This window comes from Cantharellus anzutake (assembly GCF_015039405.1).
Source record: "Cantharellus anzutake strain C23 chromosome Unknown EI90scaffold_127, whole genome shotgun sequence".
Taxonomy (NCBI): Eukaryota; Fungi; Basidiomycota; class Agaricomycetes; order Cantharellales; family Hydnaceae; genus Cantharellus; species Cantharellus anzutake.
This window is the reverse complement of record NW_024067077.1, coordinates 128463-150862: the sequence shown is the minus strand read 5'-3', so window position 1 is coordinate 150862 and position 22400 is coordinate 128463. Positions and strand designations below refer to the sequence as shown.

The window sequence follows — 22400 nt, the reverse complement described above, 5'->3', positions numbered from 1 at the left end:
CATGCTCCTCCTACAGGTCCGCTCCGCCCGTGAGTCTTGTTTGAAGTCCGCTGTAAGTGTCAGTTTGTAAATACGGGATCTCCCCCAAACGTCAAGCTCAGGGCACAGCGCTCCACCTGAGTCGCTGAGGCCGCGATCCCACTCTGCTAACCTTGGACAGCGCTTCCGGACGCGCCGCATATTTCCGCCCGCATATCCGTGCGCGCGCTCCAACAGACCTCTGCATCACCTCCGACCTCAACTCAGACAGAACCCAATCCGTCTTCTATCCACCTTCTGACAGTTTGTCCGACTCTGACAGTATTCCGTCTCTGACAATATCCCAGCCTCTGACAAAATCCAGATCTCTGACACTGAGGCCAAATGCCCTACCCTCGGGCCTTGTCTAAGGCATCGCAGCCATCGCGGCCAATAGCGGCCCGCATCGGCGACCTTCGGTGCCGACCCCAGACCAGTGTCTAACATCATCCATGTGAAATAGAAATAGAAGTGGGAGAGGGATAGAGGGGGAAGGGATATGAAGGAAGGGTGCAGGGTGGGAGAAGGGGTACCGGGTGAGGTGGGTCCGGGTGGAGGTGGGTCAGTCAGGCAGGTGTGCCCTGACACATTGCCAATATTCCTTGGACTTTCAACCCCGCCTCCATAACCTCCATAAGCTCCGCAACCTCCAAGCTTCATGGACCAAACTTGGCACTTTTGCCACTTGTAATGTATCTTTTGTGATTTCCCCTTTGGACTACTGCTTCCTTCCATTTTAGCCAGTTAGTCATCATCCCCACTTCACCTCATCCTCCTGCCCCTCTGGGCTTTGCCCTCCCTATCTCCTTTCGGATGTACCACAGAGTCAACCCATGACCTTTGGTACCGCTCTGCTTCCATCATCCTTTTGTCTCCATTCGGACACCTTGGTTCCGATTCGGACCCCCTTGTGCTTTTGCCTTTCTACTATATACAGGCGCTTGTACATACTTGTTTTAGGCCCTCAGTCTAAAATCGACCAGAAATGCCCCCCTAGAGACTTCCTGCTCACTGCTTCTGAAATTAAGGACCAAATGGACAAACAGCAGTGGCACAGTGCTCCCCTTGAGTCGCTGAGGCCAAGGTCCCTCCTTGCTAAGTCTCCGGTTCCTCTCTGGAATCGTCTGCCCTCGCCCAGTTCTAACAGGTGGCATGAACATTTCAAGGATGTTATGGCACCAGCCTCTGAGGTCTTGCCTCCATTCAGGGAGGTTAACCACTGGATCAACCTGATTGATCCAAATAAAAAATATATAGAAAGGAGGGCTACTTGCCCTCAAGCTCTTGAACTGCAGCTTCAAGAGAAAATCACTTGTTATGAGCAAGCCAAATGGTGGGAACATAAAGCAGTTGCAGCAGCTGCTCCCCTTCTTTGCCTTGCAAAGAAGGACAGTTCATTGTGAACTCTATTGTTGATGTCATGCCCATGCCTGACATGCATTTCATCATGGACAGTATGGCTCGAGTGACATATTGATCTAAGATCGATATGACAGATGCGTACAAACAGATTCACATTGAACTAGATTGCTGTCATATCCTGGAATCCCGACCCTGTACTCTCCCACCTCACTACACCTTCCTAACAACATCATCATCCCCTACACCATACCTCCCCACTTCCCAACGTCACCTCCCTTCCCAGCTGTCTCAACTCCGGCCTGGACTTCGGCACACTCGCCCTTAGCCATCTCCATCCCGGAAGCATGGTCCCGAGTCGGAACATTCAGAACCTCCGGATTTGCTTGGACCTCCTGACAGGTCTCCGACATCTTGTTACATACTTCTAAATTGTTTCCCCTCCCATTTCATTTAGTGGAGTCACCCAACATCCTTTGGATATGTAACTCTGGCTTTGGAGCTACCCGCATCCTCTGGTGATCCCGCTCTCATCATCTTAAATTAGTCACCTTCCATTTGTAGTATGACTGTTGTCTTCTTTCCATTCAGTTGGCTAACTCCCCCTTACCCATTTCTTGTTCCCATTTATCCTCCGGCCTTCTACTCCACCCTCCTCGACCCAACACCTTGGTTCCCTGTTACAGATATTGTTTGGAACCTTTCAGTACCTTTCGGTATCATTCGGCACCTTTTGGTGTTTGTCGGTATCACTCAGACTTTGACTAAAGTCCTTCTCCTCCTCCCTCTATATATACCTGTAGATTAGAACCCATTGTACCTCAGTTCTAATCTCGACTAAAACTTACCCCAAGTCCCTCTATGAGTGAATCCTGACCCCCTCCTACAAGATACCTCAGACATATGAAATGAAAGGACTAACTGAGACGTAACAGAGCCACAGCACTCCCTCCAAGTTGCTGAGGCCATGTCCTTCTTAGAGCCTCTTGTACCACCCAGCAGACTCGGGCTTCCTGGAGAAGCTTTGGTTCACTACCGGAGCTCTTGGAACCCCTCTAGTTGAGCCCTGCCTGCATTCGGACTCATGCCCATAAGGGGTTTTTGACAATTGCATACAATATATGGAAGAGTACCCCTGTCAGAGTCTGGAATATTGTTGGAGTCAGGCAGACTGTCAGAGTTGGAACACTGTCAGAAGGTGGATAGAAGATGGATTGGGTTTCTGTCTGAGTTGGGGTCGGAGGTTGTGGCAGAGGTCTGTTGGAGCGCCCATGTGTGGATATGTGGGCGGAAATGTGCAGCATGTCCGGAAGTGCTGTTCAAGGTTAGCAGAGTGGGATCATGGCCTCAGTGACTCAGGTGGAGCGCTGTGCCCTGAGCTTGACATTTGGGGGAGATCCCATATTTACAGACTGACACTTCAAACAAGACTTGCGGGCAGAGCAGACCTGTAGGAGGAGCGCAGACTCCGTGGGCACGGACTCAGAGGGGAAGCCCCCTTTGCAGAAGGAGAGACTCAGACCAGACAGGGGGGGTACTCTAGTTGATTTCAGACTGAGGTCCCTGAAAGTATTTACAAGGTATAAGTAGGTAAGAGAAATCAAAAGAGAGACCGGTCGGTCCGGTGCGGAAATAAGCGGAAATGAGCAGGGACTTGTCAAACTAAACCAAGGACAAGAACCCAGGAAATGGGAGGCAAGGAATGAATAAAGTCAAAGCGGATCAAGTACCAATATTGACAGATTAAATAGGAAAGTGCAATAGCACATGGATCAAGTGCCAATATTGGCAAGTTAAGCGAATGAAATGGGTGAACATAATAGGCACTCGGCAAGGAATGAATGGTATGTTGCTGAGTGACAAAAATGGCCAGAGGACAAAAGCGGAGGTCAGCGTGCGGTGCCGATACAAGTCTGCAAATAAGCGGGGTCGGTGTGGTGCCAACACAAGTCCACGAACAGAGGTTGATCTGTCAGTACTGTCACACAAGGACAGCATGAAGGCCAACAGAGGTACAGAGGGGAGTGGGAGTGTTGACCTGACCAGAGGTGTCAAGGGCAACCAGAAGTGGGCAGAGGGCACGGAAGTGGGCAGAGGGTGCGGAATGCATGGAAGCGGTGCATGGCTGTGACCACACAGCGGGAAGCAATGAGTGTGGCTCAGATGGAGACAAGGCTGGCATAGGAACTGGAGGGACTAAATGCCAGGAGCACCAAGGGCTCAGGAACTGGAGGTAAGGTTGGAATGCTGGCAGGGTCTAGGTTCTGATTGTTGGCCAAGTCTCATGCAATAAGGCAGGGGGCCAGACATCGGGTTGGGGGCTGGTTAGGATGGGTTTCGGGTCGGCGGTTTCGCCTATTGGCATTGGTTCGCTGCTGACAGAGCCCCAGGATTTGTTGGTCATGACAACTGTCATATCCATCCCCGGCCATCGACTTCCACTCCCTCCAATCCCTCCAGTCTACCTCCACTCCTTCTTCACTAACCTCGGAGCTCCCATATTCCGCAATCATCTCAGTACCCCTCGATGGTCACCACCCCCTCTTTTCAATTTATTACCTATGCCTCCCTAAGTACGGAGCCCCGAAGGCCTCCAGACAGCTCCAACGTCCGCTAGTGCACTCCCGCCTCTGCTGGGCAATACACTTGCTTGCCCTGCAAGCCCACCTTCAGGCCTATCCCTCCTTTCCATTTCTGGGTTATCGCCTACCATTCCGTTAACCTCATAACCCGACTCGTCGGTAATATTCAATCGGCTAATGTCTAACCCCGTTAGCTCCGCTCCACTCGGCTCTGCCATTTGCAGGCCTGCCCTTGTTGTAACTATATATATACTCAACTTGTACATAGGTTACACCTCAGTAATAAAATCGACTAGAGTTTACCCCCTTCAGTTCTGGTTGCCAGTTTAGTAAGTTAGGGCACAGATGTGTTACTTGGCACAGCGCTCCTGGCATAAGTCGCTGAGGCCGAAGCCCTTCACCATGGAGACACTCCTTTGTCTCAACCTGGTCTCTGACAACAACCCCCTACAGTACTTTCATATCCAATGTGCTGCAACAAGGGGACTGTAATGGCCCTGCATTCTAACTTGGATCCTGAGAGACCAAATTGGTCAAGCCATCCATGTATGGTTTGACAATATATTCACTGGGACTACAACAGTGAAGCAATACAATGAGAAATTCTTGTGGATTTACACTCATCTAAAAGACGAGAAACTCTATGTGAGTCCAAGGATATTTGAGCCATTCACCCCCATACTTGACATACTGGGGTGCAAAGTGGACTCAAATTGTCATGAACCCACCCGGGTGTCAGGGGACGACTCACAGGTCCCTGTGACCCCCATGGCCCACAACACTAAAGGAACACAACCCTGTCCAGGGCACACTGCTGTGGGTAAGAAGGTGAGAAGGAAGCTAACTTCTCACCTTCCCACAGTGGCCCAATATAATCGAAACTTCCGGAGATATCCGGAAGTCACATGAGGCCCGAGACCCGGGGCCCAGGGCATCCAGCTGCATGGAGCATCTGGCACAGGGTGTGCACAGGGGGTAGGATGTGAGGTTGAACGTCGAATGGTACTCGAGAAGGAAGTGAGTGTCTCACCCACAGGGGAGCAAGAACTAGACCTTTGATAAGGTATGAAACTCTCCTCCTCCCCTACCTCCTCCTTCTTCTCTCTTTCTCCCTTTCCCTCTTTCTCTCTCTCTTTCTTTCTTTCCTCTCTTTTCTCTCTTCTTTCTTCTTTCCTTATTACACAGACAACCCCCCTTCTATCAATGTACTATTGACCTGGCTGCAGTACGACACACCCGGATCCGGACACACCAGGCAACCTCCTGCACACTGGGCACTCCTGGGATCTCTTGCATACCTGGATGGATGTGGCTGTGTGCATAGATGATGTGGCCTTAACCACATGTATATAAACACAGCCTAAGTGGGAACTGAGAAGCAACCTTCTTCTCACACTTCCCACTTTAGCCTAAGTGGCCAGGGACACCTGTTTGCATCGGTCCCATTGTTACACTCACCCACATCACACCCTACCGGGCCCTCAGCCCTGGGCGACATACCTGGACATTCTCAACCCCAGGTCGGTCCCTGACAGCAGAAGAAAGTTTCAACCCCATTTCCCCCACCTCCCCTGCCATGGTGACACAAGAACAGTATGATGACCTGCTGGCCCGGTTCCAGGAACTACAGGTCATTGTGAAGGCCCAAGCCCAGGGCCAGCCCATGCACACACCCACGCATGCGCCCAGACCACCCAAGGTCGCCCCCCCCCCCACCCCCTTCTTGGGAGTCAGTGAGGAGGACCTCAACCGCTTCAAGGCTGAATGCGGGATCTACCTCTACATCCACGCAGCTGAGTTCCCCAGGTCCTCTTTGTGCTTTCCTACATGAAGGAAGGGACTGCAGGAGCATGGGTGATGCAATGCACCATGGCACTACTGACAACAGGCTCTCCCACACCCACCATGGACAAGTTCGATGCAGAACTTGATGCCATGTTCCAAGACCCGAACCGGGTGGCTACAGCCTGGCAGAGGCTGGCTACCGTCCGACAGGGGAGTGACCCCATGGACAAGCTCATCCAGGAGTTTGAGATACTGGGGCCCACCTCGCAGCTAGGCGACATAGGGTTAGTCGACTGCTTTGAGTGGGCAATCAACTCCTGGCTCTGCAAGAGCATCTACCAGCTCCACCCCATGCCCACCACCTGGGCCAAATGGAAACGCAAGGCCATGCTCCTTGACAGCCAGTGGCAGCGCTTCCAGAGGACACAGCTGTGCACACCCTCACCCACACCCCCTCGCCCACTAGTCCTGCCCGTGACTCCTGTAACCCATCCCAGACCAGAGACGAACCCGCACCCCGAGCCCTGCCAGACCCAACACCTGCACCCAGAAGACCTCCAAACGCTGATGAAGGGGCTGAAGGGCCAAGTGACGAAAGGATCAGAAGCAAAAGGGAAGGGGCTAGGCATGGACCAGAGAGAGCGCCCAGAGACCCAGCCTATGTGGAACACATGCCAGAGATGATCCCAGAGGTAGCAGTGTCCCCACCCGCTATCTATGTCCTCTCCAAACACTCCCCGAGATCCCTCAACCTTGCTGTGAAGCTGACCACCCTGACCACCCTGGCCTCTGTATCCATATCAGCACTCCTCGACTTGGGAGGCACCAGGAACTTTGTAAGCCCCGAGTTCGTCCAAAGGCACAGGCTCGAGACCACCCCACTCCCCCAACCCATCCCCATCCACAACATCGATGGAACCCCAAATGAGAATGGGGCCATAACTGAGGAACTAGAGGCCCTCCTGACGTTCGGACGCCATACAGAGTGGGCCCGCTTCACAGTCACGAACCTCAGGCAACAGTCCCTCATCATAGGGCACTCATGGCTGCTGCACCACAACCCGGAAGTGGACTGGGTACATCAAAAGGTCATCATGTCCTGCTGCCCATCCTCCTGCCAGCCACCACAAGCACAAAGTGACCAAGACCCCACACTAGAGCCTGGAGATGGGATCTATGCTGCAATCATCCCTCCAGAATGGGGACACAAGCTGAGAGTGACCACTACACCCTCCCAGCAGATGGCCCATATCATTTGAAGCACTAGTGCCAGAGCAGTACCAGGATTCCGGGATGTGTTCTCAAAAGAGGCCTTCGATCAACTGCCTCCCCGGAAACCCAGGGACCATGCCATCGACCTAGTGCTGGATGCCAAGCTCCCCAGAGGGAAGACCTTCCCACTCTCATGGCCGGAGCAGAAGGAGCTAGACAAGTTTCTGCAAGAGAACCTGCAGAACAGGCACATCCAACCATCCAAGTCCCCAATGGGAGCTCCAGTCTTCTTTGTAAAGAAGAAGGACAGGTCACTATGCCTAGTTCAGAACTACTGGAAGCTGAACGAGATCACAGTAAAAAAACTCGTACCCACTCCCACTCATTTCTGATGTCCTCACCCACCTCCACAATGCCAAATACTTCTCAGCACTAGACCTGCACTGGGGGTTCAACAATGTCCGAATCAAGGACGGTAACGAGTGGAAGGCCATGTTTGCAACCAACTGGGGGCTGTTCAGGCCCATGGTGATGTTCTTCGGGCTATGCAACTTGCCCACAACCTTCCAAACCATGATGAATGACATCCTCCGGGATTTCATCGACTGGGAGGTTGTCATCTGTTACATGGATGACATCCTCATTTTCACAACTACCCTAGAGGAGCACCGGAGGGTCATCCAGGAAGTCCTGGAGACGCTGTAATGGGTCTATCCAACTAGACTCATGACAGGAAAGAGGGGGGATAAGGATCTCACTACAAGTCAGGGCTGAAGTGGTATATTGGTCCTCTCAAGCATGGTGCTGATAACTCTCTAACAAACTGTACAGTGGGTCACGGAAGAGTCCGATAAACAAATAAGGAAAGAACATCACATGACAATAAGGAAATAGAAGCTCTAGACACCGGAAATGGAATCAGAAAAATAAGGAAAAATAAGGGTGTGTATGAGAAGTGGGTGAGAGTGTGTGCTATGTATCTAGGATGTGGGGAGTTTGTTGAGCATGGTAGAATCGCAGGATTTGGCTTGTTTATGGTACACCGGCAAATCCCTGTTACAATGCTGCGAAGGAGGAAGCTCTTCCTGAAGCCAGAGAAGTGCAAGTTCGAGTGGATGCAGATCAAGTACCTCGGACTTGTCATCTCTGAAGGAAGTGTCACGATGGACCCTGTGAAGGTCCGAGGAGTCCTTGACTGGCTGTCAGGGACACGTCCGGGGTCGAGGGGGCCTGGGTATAGCGCCCAGGGCTGAAGACCTCGCGGGGGGTAGATCCGGCATGCATGCTGGCAGGCCTGATAGGGGACAGCTGTCCCTGGCCACTCAGACTGAAGTGGAAAAGGTGAGAAGAAGGTTACTTCTTCGGTTCCCACTTCAGGTACATTTATGTACATGTGGCTTGAGTCACATGACGGATGCCACATCATCCTCGGAGACAGCCGCAGCCATCTGGGTGTCCCCGTGGGGGATCCTGAGGGTATCCGGTGCAGGCGCTGTAACAGGGATTTGCTGGTGTACCATAAACAAGCCAAATCCCACGATTCTACCACCCTTAGCCAATGTTCCCTCCTACACATTTCTTATTTTTCCTGATTTTTCTGACTCCATTTCCACCTGATGTTTCCCCTTCTCATTGTTCTTTCCTTATTTGTCATTACCGGACTCTTCCGTGATACCGTGACCAGCTGTATAGTTAGCTAGACAGTGAGGAGTAGTGGAATCCACTCCCAGTCAACAAACCTGTACATGCGACCACTCCAACCCTCCCCCTCTCTTCTGTCTTGAGTCTAGTGGTGATAGACCCGTTACAGCACGCATGCTAGGCACAGTGGGGAGCCGTCTGGGGAGCCTGGGTTGGGTGGGTCAATGGTACATTGATGCAAAGGAAAGTGGTCCATGTAAATAGAAGGAATAAACAGGAGGGGAATGATGGGAAGAATGAAATAAAGAAAAGGGAAAAGAGAGAGAAGAAAGAAAGAAAGAAAGAGGGAGGAGGGAAGGAGGGAGGGAAAGGATGGGGAGTGGGGTAGCAGGTGAGGTGTGGCCGGGTGGACCCAGGTGGGCTCGGGTCAGGCGGGTGTGCCCTGACACTGGCCCACCCCAACCAAGGTAAAGGAAGTACAGTCCTTCCTAGGGTTTGTGAATTTCTACCACCAGTTCATCAGAGACTTCTCTGAGATGGCCTGCCCACTTCATGCACTGACCTGGAAAACCAAGGTCTGGAACTGGGGCCCGGATGAAGACCATGCCTTCCATGCCCTTAAGGAAGCCATCACTACTGCCCCTGTCCTCTCCTTCCCCACTGATTCCGGCTGCTTCAGGCTCAAGTGCAACACCTCCAACTTCGCAACCAGTGCAGTTCTCTCCCGGCTCCAGTCGGACAGGGAGTTCCACCTGGTAGCATTCATGTCCAAAAGCTTCACGGACATGGAATGCAACTACGAGGTATATGACAAGGAGATGCTCATGATCGTCCGAGCCCTCAAAGAGTGGTGGCACTTCCTGGAGGGTGCCAAGGAGAAGGTCGAGGTTTACACGAACCACCACAACCTGGGGTGCTTCTGCATGGCCCAGAGGCTGAACCGACACCAAGCACAATGGTCCCTCTTCCTCTCCCGCTTCTGCTTCACCCTCATCCACCATCCAGGGAAACTCATGGGGAAACCAGATGCGCTCTCACGACGTGCTGACCACCTGAAGGGGAGAGATGACAACGAGGGGCTGACACTCCTCCAGCTGGGCTGGTTTGAGGCCCATGCAACAGAGGCAGTCTCAGTGGAGGGTGAGGAAGCAGATATTCTGGAGAGGATACGAGAAGCGAAGGATCATGATGAATGGGTGGTGAAGGCCATGAGGGAATTGGGAGAAGGGATGCTGAGGTCAGATGAGTGGGAAAAACAGGGAGAGTTGGTCCTCTACCTGTCAGGGCACACCCCACCCGACCCCATGCCGTGCCGCCCTACTCCGCTCCCCTGCTATCACTCCCTGTTTCTTCTTTCCCCTTTCCTTCTTTCTTTCTATTTCCGTTCCATGGTTGACTTCCCCTTCTCTATGTATCACTACACACCTAACCCCGCTTCCCCGATCGCTGCGCCTGCCGCGTGCATTCCTGCTCACAGAGCGGCACACCTCCAGGATCTCCCATGGAGATACCCAGGGGAGTGTGGCTGTGTGCAGAGATGACGTGGCTCCTCCCACGTGACCCCAACCGCATGTATATAATAGTGCCTGGGGTGGGAACAGAAGAAGCAGCCTTCTTCTCAACTTCCCACTTCAGGTAAGTACTGTAGCTTCTCCCCTTTAATGATAATTCAACTTCCCACTTCAGACTAAGTGGTTGGGGACGCTCACCCCATGACAGGACCACTGCTATGCATAGCCGACATCTGTCCCCTCGAGTCCCTCGTGCCGGGACCTCGCCGCTTTCGGAGCTGTCCCTGACACTACCGGGGTAGGGTGTATGTTCCGAAAGACCCACAACTTCGCCATGATCTGGTACAGCCACACCACGATGCTGTTAGAACTGGGCGAGGGTGGACGATTCCTGTTAAAAACCCGGGTTGTGGAAGAGGGGATAAATGCATGAGTCCGAATGCAGGCAGGGCTCAACTAGAGGGGGGTCCGAGGGCTCCGGTAGTGAACCGAAGCTTCTCAGGGAGCCTGGTTCTGCTGGATGGTACAAGAGGCTCTAAGAAGGATGTGGCCTCAGCGACTCGGAGGGAGCGCTGTGCCTCCGTTACGTCTCAGTTAGTCCTTGTATTTCTTATGTCTGAGGTGTCTTGTAGAACGGGGACGGGAATCACTCAGAGGGACTTTGGGTGGCATTTTAGTCGAGATTAGAACTGAGGAACTACAGGTTCTAATCTACGTGTATTTAAAAGGAGGATGGGGAGGACTTTAGTCAAAGTCCGAAATGACAAAATGGGAAAACACCGAAAGGTACCGAATGATACCGAGAGGTACCGAAAGGTCCCGAACGATATCTAAACGGGGAACCGAGGTGTCGGGCCAAGGAGGGCGGAGTTGGAGGCCGGAAAATGAATGGGGAAGACAAATGGGTAAAGGGGGTTAGCCGACTGGATGGTAGTAAAAAGGTAGTCGTGCTAAGAATGGAAGGTGACTAATAAATGATAACATGAGGGAGATCACCGAAGGATGCGGGTAGCTCCGAAAGCGGAGTTGCGTATCCGAAGGATGTTAGGTGACTGTCATATCCGTGCATACCCGACCCCGACCCGACTTCCGGACCTCCACCCTCTTCACCTCCAGAGTCATAACCTACCGCTGCCGTTCCGATACTCACCTTCGGTCCTGGCAACACACGTCCTCCTTACCTCTCCGTCCGCTCCGATACTCACCTCGGACCGAACACCGCCCCTCTCGCCACCCTCCTACTACTCTGCTCCCCCTTCACAACACCTCCACCCTCCCGTCATCCTCCTACACTTCCCCCGTCCGCTCCGATACTCACCTTCGGACCTGACCACACTCCTTCTCCCTTACCTTTCCCCTCTCTCCTCCCTCTGTTACTCCTCCACCACCCTTCCGCCAAGTTACGACCTTCCACCGCTGTCCCGTACTTCGCACTTGGACACCGCTCGTACCTTGCTCCGAGCCTCTGTCATAGTCCCTACCTCGGACTTTGACTCCACCTCGGTCTCAGTCCATTGCATTGGTGACCTCATACTACGTAAACACCATTGCCAATATCCCTCGGACTTTCAACCCTGCCTCCGTAACCTCCATAAGCTCCGCAACCCCCAAGCTTCGCGGATCGCCTTCGGCACTCTCGCCGCTTGTAATGTATTTCTGGCGTTTTCCCCTCATCCCTATTTGGACTACTATTCTAGCCAGTTAGTCATCATCCCCACTTCCCCTCATCCTCCTGCCCCTCTGGGCCTCGCCCTCCCTACCTCCTTTCGGACGTATCACAGGTCCTGCCTTATGACCTTCGGTACCGCTCCGCTCCTTCTACCCTTTGTTCCCGTTCGGACGTCTTCGTTCCGATTCGGTTACCCTTTGTTCTCCTTGTGCTTTTGCCCCTTCCATTATATATATCGGCGCTTGTACATACTCGTTTTGGTTTAGTCCGAAATCGACCTGAAATGCCCCCTAGAGACTTCCTGCTCACCTACTGTGAAATTAAGGACCAAATGGACAAACAGCAATGGCACAGCGCTCCGCTTGAGTCGCTGAGGCCAAGGTCCCTCCATGCTAAGTCTCCAATTCCACTCCGGAGTCGTCTGTTTCCGCCCAGTTCTAACAGTGACTCAAATAAATGAAATGGGTGGAGGAAGGGTTTAAGGGCATGTCACGGGATATCGGAGGTCCGTCGGGGTATCGGAGCAAATCCGGGGTCTCCGAATGTTCCGACTCGGGACCGAGGTTCCGGGATGGGAGTGGCTGTTAGAATGCGGGGATTCGGACGACTCCGGAATGGAATCGGAGACTTAGCATGGAAGGACCTTGGCCTCAGCGACTCAGGCGGAGCGCTGTGCCATTGCTGGTTGTCCTGGGGGTCCCTAATTTCGGATCTAGCAGAGGGAAAGTCTCTTGGGGGAACTCAAGTCGATTTCGGACTGAGGTTACAAGTTACTAGGTACATTGTATATAAGGAGGGGTCCGGAATCAAAAGGAACAAGGGTAGGACAAAAGGAGACAAAGGGAGATGGAAAGAGGAACAACACCGAGGGTCAAGTGTTTGACTCAATGGTGTTTCCCAAAGGAGGAATGAAGGGCCAAGGCCCAAGGAGGAAGGAAGGAGGATGGGAGTCGGGAATGGCTAGCTGACTGAATAGAAAGGAAGCAGCAGCCCAAATAGGAATGAGGGAGAATAGCAGAATTGAAATGGACAATGCAATAGTTGCAAGGTCCGGAGTAAGTCCGGAAAGTCCGAACTCGGAGGTTAAACTCCGGAATATTGGCAAAGGTAATTAAATGGAATGAGCTAACCAATACAATGGGTATAAGCGGAGGTGGGGTCAAAGTCCGAGGTCGGAGCTAAGACCGGAGGTTCCGGAGACGGAGATGCAAACAGGATTCCGGAGCGGAGGTCCGGAGTTGGGAGCATAGGTGTTGCGTACTCGTCTGGAAGGTGTCGAGGTTGGGGTCGGACCCGGAATGTTCCGGAGTCGGACCGAAGGTGGTGTCTGAGCCGGACGTGGGATAACCTCTTGGGAGTCAGCAAGGAGAAAGTGACGGAAGGGAAGTAGGGCTCCGGAAGTTGGTTTCGGAGTTCCGGGAGCCCAGAAAGGAGGTCGGGATTGTATGGATATGACAGTGGCCAAGGTTCGGTGTGCCGCAACCAGACCGGAGCTGAGACAGTCAGGAGGGAAGGTGACTTGGAGAGTGGGGAGGCATGGTGTAGGGGATGGTGAAGTTGTTAGGAAGGTGTGATGTGGTGGGAGTGCGCGGGGTCGGGATTCCAGGATATGACAGTCAGGACCGAAGGTGAATATCAGAACAGACAGCAGTAGGGCAGGACTCCGGAGGTGGTGAAGGAGGAGGTCCGGGAGTCGGGTTGGGATTGGGTATGCACGGATATGACAGATGCATGGGCGATGGGGCACCCAGGGCGATGGAAAACCCTGGGGCTCATCTCCCGCAACTACTGGTAGCCTCAGATGGCAGAGTACGTCGGACGATATGTACATGGATGCAACACCCATAACCATGTCAAAACCTTCCCCACATGAAAGGTTGGGAAGCTCACCCTGTCATATCCATACAATCCCGACCTCTGCTCTGGGCTCCCAGAACTCCGAAACTGACTCCGGAGCCCCACTTCCCTTCCATCACCTTCTCCTTGCCGACTCCCAAGAGGTTATCCCACCTCTGGCTCCGACACCACCTTCAGTCTGACTCCAGAACATTCCGGGTCCGACCTCAACCTTGACACCTTCCAGATGAGCACACAACACCTATGTGTCATATCCGTGCATATCCGATCCCAACCCGACTCCCGGACCTCCTTCACCACCTCCGGAGTCCTACCCTACCACTGTCCATTCCAATATTCACCCTTGGTCCTGACACCACTACTCCTCTCACCCCCCCATGCCACCTCCACTCCTCCGTCCCTCTCCTGTCCTATCTCCGTCCGCTCTGATACCTACCTCGGACCGAACACCACCCCTCTCGCCACCCTCCTACTACTCCTCCTCCCACTCCTCCGCTTCCTCCCCACAACACCTCCACCCTTCCGTCACCCTCCTACTCTTCTCCTGTCCACTCCGATACTCACCTTCGGACCTGACACCTTCCCTCTCCTCCACACCTTTCCTCATTCCTCCTTCCTCTCTCTCCCCTCTGGCCCTCTTCCATCGACCCCCCGCCAAGTTACGACCTTCCGCCGCTGTCCCGTACTTCGTACTCGAACACTGCTTGTACCTTTGCTCCAAGCCTCTGTCATAGCTCCTACCTCAGACTTTGACTCCACCTCGGCCTTAGTCCATTGCATTGGTGACCTCATACTACGTAAACACCATTGCCAATATCCCTCGGACTTTCAACCCCACCTCCACAACCTCTGAGCTCCACGGATCACCTTCAGCACTTTCGCCACTTGTAATGTATCTCTTGCGTTTTCCCCTCATCCCTATTTGGACTGCTGCTTCTTCCGTTATAGCCAGTTAGTCATCATCCCCACTTCCACTCATCCTCCTGCCCCTCTGGGCCTCACCCTCCTTACCTCCTTTCAGACGTACCACAGGTTCTGCCTTATGACCTTCAGTACCGCTCCGCTTCGGTCTTCCCTTTGTTCCCGTTCAGATGCCTTCGTTCTGATTCAGATCCCCTTTGTTTCCTTGTGCTTTCGCCCTCCCATTATATATATTGGTGCCTGTACATACTCGTTTTAGGCCTTAGTCTAAAATCGACCTGAAATGCCCCCTAGAGACTTCCTACTCGCCTCCTATGAAATTAAGGACCAAATGGACAAACAGCAATGGCACAGCACTCCACTTGAGTCGCTGAGGCCAAGGTCCCTCCTTGCTAAGTCTCCGGTTCCCCTCTGGAATCGTCCGCCCTTGCCCAGTTCTAACACTATGCTCCCGACTCCAGACCTCTGCTCCTGAATCCCGTTTGCATCTCCATCTCCAGAACCTCCGGTCTTAGCTCCAACCTTGGACTTTGACCCCACCTCCGCTTATACCCATTGTATTGGTTAACTCATTCCATTTAATTACCTTTGCCAATATTCCGGAGTTTAACTTCCGAGTTTGGACTTTCTGGACTTACTTTTGGACCTTGCAACTATTGCATTGCTCCATTCAATTCCGCTATTCTCCCTCATTCGTATTTGGGCTGCTGCTTCCTTTCTATTCAGTCAGCTAGCCATTCCCCACTCCCATCCTCCTTCCATCCTCCTTGGGCCTTGGCCCTTCACTCCTCCTTTGGGAAACACCATTGAGTCAAACCCTTGACCCTTGGTGTTGTTCCTCCTTCCAGCTCCCTTTGTCTCCTTTCGGAGTACCCTTGCTCCTTTTGATTCCGGACCCCTCCTTATATACAATGTACTTAGTAACTTGTAACCTCAGTCTGAAATCGACTTGATTTCCCCCAAGAGACTTCCCCTTGCTAGATCCGAAATTAGGGACCCCCAGGACAACCAGCAATGGCACAGCACTCTGCATGAGTTGCTGAGGCTGAGGTCCTTCCACGCTAAGTCTCCAATTCCATTCCAGAGTCATCTGAATCCGCTCGATCTAACACACCCCAAATAAAGTCCCCACCCACCGCTGGCAGGTGATCTCAGTAGACATGGTGGGAGAGCTCCCAGAGTCGAAGGGATATAATGCCATCCTAGTACTAGTGGACCACCTGTCCAAACGTATCCATCTGATCCCCACTGTGACGTCCATGGATTCGGCTGGTATTGCCTGGCTCTTCCCGGAGCATGTCTGGAAGCACCACAGGCTCCCCGAGGAGATCCTCAGTGATAGGGGAAGTCCCTTTGTCTCACGCTTCTTGAGGGAACTTGCAGACCTCCTAGGGGTCAAGCTAACCCCTTCAACACCCTACCACCCCCAGACTGATGGACAGACAGAACGAGTCAACCAGGAGATCGAAGCCTATCTCCGGGTGTTTGTCAACCACTGCCAGGATGACTGGGTGGACTGGCTCCGACTGGCAAAGTTTGCCTACAACAACCGTGTCCACTCGTCCACCCATTGAACCCCCTTCGAGCTTGACACCAGGCAGCACCCCAGGATGGGGATGGAACCCACACGCACGTCCGAGGTAGAAGCCACCAATGCTTTCTCATCCAGGATGATGAAGATGCAGGAGGAGGTGAAGGCAGCTCTGGAGCATGCAGCAGACGAGATGGCCTGCTACTATGACCAAGGCCAGGAGGCAGCCCCCAAGTACCAGGAAGGTAACCAAGTCTGGCTCAGCGCCCAAAACTATACAACTGACCGCCTGACCAAGAAGCTGGACCATAAGTGGCTAGGCCCCTTCAAGGTCATCAAAGTCATCTCCCTGGCTGCTGTCAAGCTCCAGCTCACCGCACGGCAGAAGGGAGTACACCCAGTCATTGTCATATCCATCCCCAGCCATCGACTTCCAGTCCCTCCGATCCCTCCGCTCCAACTCCGCTCCTCCCTCACTAACCTTGGAGCCCCCGTATTCCGCAAACCTCTCGGTACCCCTCGATGGTCATCACCCCCTCATTTCAATTTATTACCTACGCCTCCCTAAGTACGGAGCCCCGAAGACTTCCGGACAGCTCCGATGTCCGCTAGCGCACCCCCGCCTCCGCTGAGCAATACACTCGCCTGCCCTGCAGAGTCCACCTTCGGGCTTATCCCTCCTTTCCGTTTCTGGGTTATCGCCTGCCTTCCCGCTAACCCCGTGAACTGACTCGTTGGTAATATTCAGTCGGCTAATGGTTAAACCCCGTTAGCTCCGCTCCGTTCGGCTCCGCCAATTGCGGAACCGTCTCCGCTGTAACCATATATATATCCCACTTGTACATAGGTTGCACCCCAGTAGAAAAATCAACTAGAGTTACCCCCCTAGGTTCTAATTGCCAGTCAGTAAGTTAGGGCATGGACGTGTCACTAGGCACAGCGCTCTTGGCAGAAGTCGCTGAGGCCGAAGCCCTCCGTTATGGAGACACTCCTTCGTCTCGAATCTGGTCTCTGACAGTTGTGTCCATGACAAACATAAGACCCCATCACCTGGATGAGATTGCAGAACGACCCCCTGACCCCTGCCTGGGCCCAGAACTTGTAGATGGAGAAGAGGAGTACAAAGTTGAGAAAGTATTGGACTCTAAATGGCTACGCCAGAAACTCTGGTATCTGGTAAAGTTCATGGGTTGGCCAAGCTCAGAGAACCAATGGCTCCAGCAGGACCACTTAGCCCATGCCCCCAACTGGATTGAGGAGTTCCACAGGACGCACCCCCAGGCTCCAGGAAGAGAGAGGGAGAACTGCCTGGCCACTTCAAGGCGAAGCAGCTTAAGGAGGGGGTGATGTCAGGGCACACCCACCTGACCTGGCCCCACCTGACCCGGTCCCCCACTACCCACTCCTCCCCTACCTCCTCCTCCTTCTCTCTTTCTCCTTTCCCTCTTTCTCTCTCTCTTTCTTTCTTCCCTCTCTTTTCTCTCTTCTTTCTTCTATCAATGTACTATTGACCTGGCTGCAGTACAACACACCCGGACCCAGACACACCAGGCAACCTCCTGCACACCAGGCACTCCTGGGATCTCTTGTGGAGATACCCGGATGGATGTGGCTGTGTGCATAGATGACATGGCCTAACTTGGGCCTAACCACATGTATATAAACACAGCCTAAGTGGGAACTGAGAAGCAACCTTCTTCTCACACTTCCCACTTCAGGCAAGTAGCTTACATTCCCCCTGTCAATAATAATAACACACTTCCCACTTTAGCCTAAGTGGCCAGGGACACCTGTTTGCTTCGGGCCCGTTGTTATGCGTGCCTGCGTCACACCCTACCGGGCCCTCAGCCCCGGGCGACATACCCAGACGCTCTCGACCCCGGGTCGGTCCCTGACAGGGTTTGGGTATCCAGGAAAATGTCTCCAGATGCCACAGCAGCTGCTCTCGCCAAGGGGGGGTCATTTCGGGAAATGCCGTACACGGGGTTCATCATGGTTTATTTCACACGACTAATCATGATGGTATCTAGCGCTGAATGGTGCCGCATGGTCCTGCGTTTTTGCAGCGCTGATGGGACCTTGCGGGTGTTCACTAGTCCTCGCGTTTATTGTCTTCACGTGTTTTTCACGTGTGTTGTGCCTTCTCTCCGCTCCCTCAGCGCTGCCTTCGCGTTTGCTCCATCGGGACTGGTAAGTCCTCACTTGGTTGCAACGGGGCCGGAAACTTACATGTGCGCTTCAGACAAGTCGTCTGCATTGAAGTTGTTGAAATAACCACCTCAGCCTAACAGGGCGTATGGTGTACAACTTTTAGGTTTCCCTAAAAGACCACGTGCAAATTCCAACAGAAGTTTCCTCTCAACCTTTTGTTGCGCTGTGCACCCTAGTGAGTCCATCTACTGCGAACAGGACATAACACTTCCCTCCTCTCGCAAACGTGCGATCAAAGGAGGAATTGACATCCCAATTATGCCATTCAACGCTCCAGTAGAACACTTCTGCCAGTGCACGGGAGTTTGTCTCCGTACCCACCTCCTGCTACTCGCGCTCGGGGAGCAGCACCAACTACGCACCGACTCGATCATATGATCCTCTCGCCTCAACTTCGAGTTTTAGACCCTCGAGTCTATCTATGCTGGTGCTTGCGGTTGGACTCTGATTTGCATTTCCTTGGTCCTCTCTGAGCTCCCCTTTGCAACTCTGAGGTTGGCTTATTCAGAAGAACTGGCTTGACAGCCCCCTCCAATCCAATATCTGAGTTGGATACCTTGAACCTTTGTCTGCTTCCGACCGCACCAGCTGCGTACTGAGGCACCTCAATTCGGTGAGCCTTTGGCCTTGTTTGTTTCTCGTGCATTGTGAGCCAGATACGCTTTGCTCCCTTCTCCGGCAGCCTTCATATCAATCTGATGGAGACCCAGTGATGGTCGTGGTTCCGCTTGGTGAGTCATCCATTCTTTGTCCAATATGATACGACAGTTAAACCAACGTTTTCTCATGCAAAGTTGTACTATTGATTGGGTTTCTATATGATGGTGGTTACGATAAAGGGATGTGAATTCATTTCTCCTGCCGTGCTAGGTGTTCGAGGACCACGGTTTTTGCAATGACGAGTTAAGCAGAAGATTGCATTGCCGCGTTAGAAGCCTTCCACTGGGCCTTCAGCTTCATGCTTCGTGCTGTACAACACTAAACATTGAGATTCAGAACCACATTCCACCTGCTATTAATACATGTGATTCCTTTGCCCGTTGCTAACTCAATCGATCTATATGTAATGGATAAATTACTTTAGAAGTTAGAGTCGTTACGGATTCGCTGACCTTGCTTAATGACTGACCCAGATCCCTGGCGTGAAAACACTGTCGTATGGAGCACCGAGAGCCGGTATTTCTTTCCCTTCGAGATCCGCTTTATCATATCCATCTTCAAGGACCAGCACCAAGGCGACATGCCCATGCGGCTCATCCCCGTTTCCAAGATATTTGAAAGGGAGGGGAAATTTCTCCCAGATTGCTAAAAATCTGCTATTGTCCGGATCCTCTGGTCGAGTCCCATATGTCTCCCGGATTTTGGTGAGATCAACCTTGTAGCCTTTGATGAAAAGAACTTCTGAGTCTGACATCTGCTACTAGATTAGCCTCGTTATACTTTGACCTATGATGGGAATCAGACTCACCTCTTCGTCCTGAATTCGAACGATCGTTTCAAAACTCCGCTCGATTTCTGCACGTGATCAAGCTAGTTTGCTGGCGCTGACTGTCAAGACATCTACCTTCGTTCGGTCCGGTCTATTGCGTTAGCTCGACAACCATCGACCACACTCATGTCTTCTACACCTGAGCAAAGATACCGGCGAAGACTTGCTCAGAAGGCCGTAACAGGGCTTCCCACTGAGGCGATCCTATATGCCATCTTCAATGAATTTGTTAGTTTGCATCAACAACAACATCGCTTCGTCATCTACCCTCAGATGAACTTGAAATGGAAGCCTCAGGACGTACGAGACCGACGCTCAGAAGTCCCAGACTTTGGTTTGGGGAATTTCACCCTTCCGACTACTGGTCATCCACTTTTCAAGCTTCGTTGTGGCGTAGAAGCAAAGCGCGCTCTTGAAATAATGGCCCCTCTTCCGCCTGCCAATCTAATAATGTCCGATCTCGATGTCAAATCTATGTTCCATTCTCTCTCCTTCCAGGCTCAGAATCAAGCCAAGGCAGCTTACAAGAACGAGTACCCCCTGTCCCCCAACGGCGTTGAATGGATTCTCCTAATTGGACCGTATTGGATGCCAAAAACATTTGGTCCTTTTTCAGAGGCTGAAAGCACCGTCCGTGCTAATAAACTATCTGACAGTGGTGATTTCGCCGCCACTATGGGCTCTTCTCCCAAATGCGTGGGCCTCCTCCCGACCTTGCCGAACTTTATCTTCTCGGTACCCCAGAATCTTTTAATCGATTGGAACAAATCATCGCTTCGACGGACCACCTTGCACAACCATTCATCCAAGCCATGACTTCTTGGTATATTGCACCTTATACTATCTGTTGCATCGTTAACTGAGCTTCCAGAACCTGCATAACGTTTATGGTGATAGCCTGATTAGCGGAAATAGACACGACCAAGGAACTATTCTTATAATTTATTGATTAGAAAATACCTTTAGTTGAGATCGCCGATGAGCCTGTATCTCACTCTACTGTATCACAGAACATTTCTCTTTACCAATGTTCCAAGTAGACAATAGGGTATTGCCGTTGTACTCATCTGCCCAGGAAAAATCTTAGCATTCCAACCGTTCGGCCTTCTTTGATGCACTCCGCCATTTGACGGGTTGATCTATCACGGTGGAGCTAGCACAGCTTACTGTTCTTTCGCAATCGGTGACTTCTATGACGAGCATTGGAAAGGCGCTGAGGGCAACCTGTCAGCGCTCTCTCAGAATGCCCTTTCAACTAATCAGCGCGCTTTGCGATCCGGGGAGTGTATGATGCCCCCATGGCTCCAGTGTCTAATGGTGGTTCTAACTTGGGGAAAGGCTCGAAATATAAGTCCCCTCAGTGTTTCCCACAGGTAGATTCCTATGTGTCCGTGTGAATCTCTGAGTGGGATTCAATGCGGAAGCGGCTCACTATTCTGGTTGGATTTGTTGCCAAAGCCTTACAGTTGTGCAGAGCACCACTTCGGGTCTGCGGGTCTGCATGGATGGTAGCGCATGGGAAACAGACTCAATCTCCATCACTCTGATCCGATCTGGAGAGGTCTGATCATCCCAATGTTTCCAATCAGCCTGATCTAGCTGATCCGAGTTGATCCTAGCTCCACTGTATTGATTAGTCCATACAGTTTCTTATGTACATACAGGAGTGCAGCAAGTGGGTTTGTCCCCTGCTCTTGTTATTGACTAGGTTACTGGGACCACCACTAGCACAAACTGATCCATGTTCCCTGACATGGACAGGCAAATTCATTAAATTTTCTATCATGGGAACAACAGTGTCTTTGCATAGTTGTACTCCATTTAGCCATGGCTATCTGTCATGACCATGCATTCTGGCCTGGATGCCAGCCCCTTGTTCTGTTTCCCTCTGCTTTATTTATCATACTAGTTGAAGCCTTTGGCTGGCAGCACTGACACTACACTCAACATAAATCAGCCATGCAAGAGGGGGACATGCTTTTAGTCTCATGCCCTCCCATCAAATGTAATTTGTTACATGGAATACATTCAGAGCCATTGATGGCCAAACAGTCAGTGTAAACCTGGCAACACTATCCCACATTCCCCCATTTCTTTTCCTCCTCTTTGCACTTCCATCATTTGGGGTCACTGTCATATCTGTGCATACCTGATCCCGACCCGACTTCCGGACCTCCTTCCCCACCTCCGGAATCCTACCCTACCGCTGTCCGTTCCGATATTCACCTTCGGTCCTGGCACCATACCACCCTTCACCTCCCATGCCACCCCCACTCCTCCGTCACTCTCCTTTCCTATCTCCATCCACTCCGATAACCACCTTGGACCGAACACCACCCCTCTCACCACCCTCCTCCTCCTACTCCTCTGCTCTACTCCCATCCACTCCAATACCCACCTTCGGACTTGACACCTCTCCTCTCTTCCTTCCCCTCTCTTCCCTCTGGTCCTCTTCCGCCGACCTCCCGCCGCTGACCTGTACTTTGTACTTGGGCACCGCTCGTACCTTTGCTCCGAGCTTCCATCATAGTTCCTACCTCGGACTTTGACTCCACCTCGGTCTTAGTCCATTGCATTGGTGACCTCATACCACGTAAACACCATTGCCAATATT

The 22400-nt window shown here is 52.3% G+C and overlaps 2 protein-coding genes across 2 annotated transcripts; one reads left to right on the top strand and one right to left on the bottom strand.

The window, feature by feature from the left end:
- Nucleotides 1–19090: 19090 nt before the first annotated feature.
- EI90DRAFT_3159021 (uncharacterized protein) lies at nt 19091–19829 on the bottom strand. Its single transcript, XM_039066214.1, has 3 exons — nt 19766–19829; nt 19410–19711; nt 19091–19354 (listed from the first exon to the last, which is right to left on the bottom strand). Exon 2 carries the CDS (start codon nt 19709–19711, stop codon nt 19415–19417), a length of 297 nt encoding a protein of 98 aa, XP_038908973.1. The 5' UTR covers nt 19766–19829; the 3' UTR covers nt 19091–19354; nt 19410–19414.
- On the top strand, nt 19830–20780 carry EI90DRAFT_3087371 (uncharacterized protein; the record flags this gene model as incomplete). The annotated part of the gene is made up of 1 exon (XM_039062228.1): nt 19830–20780. A coding segment is annotated over exon 1 (434 nt), but the record flags the coding sequence as incomplete, so codon positions are not given.
- Nucleotides 20781–22400: the final 1620 nt, after the last annotated feature.

Coding starts and splice junctions, on each gene's coding strand:
- EI90DRAFT_3159021 (XM_039066214.1), bottom strand. CDS start 19,711: ATGTCAGACTCAGAAGTTCTTTTCATCAAAGGCTACAAGGTTGATCTC.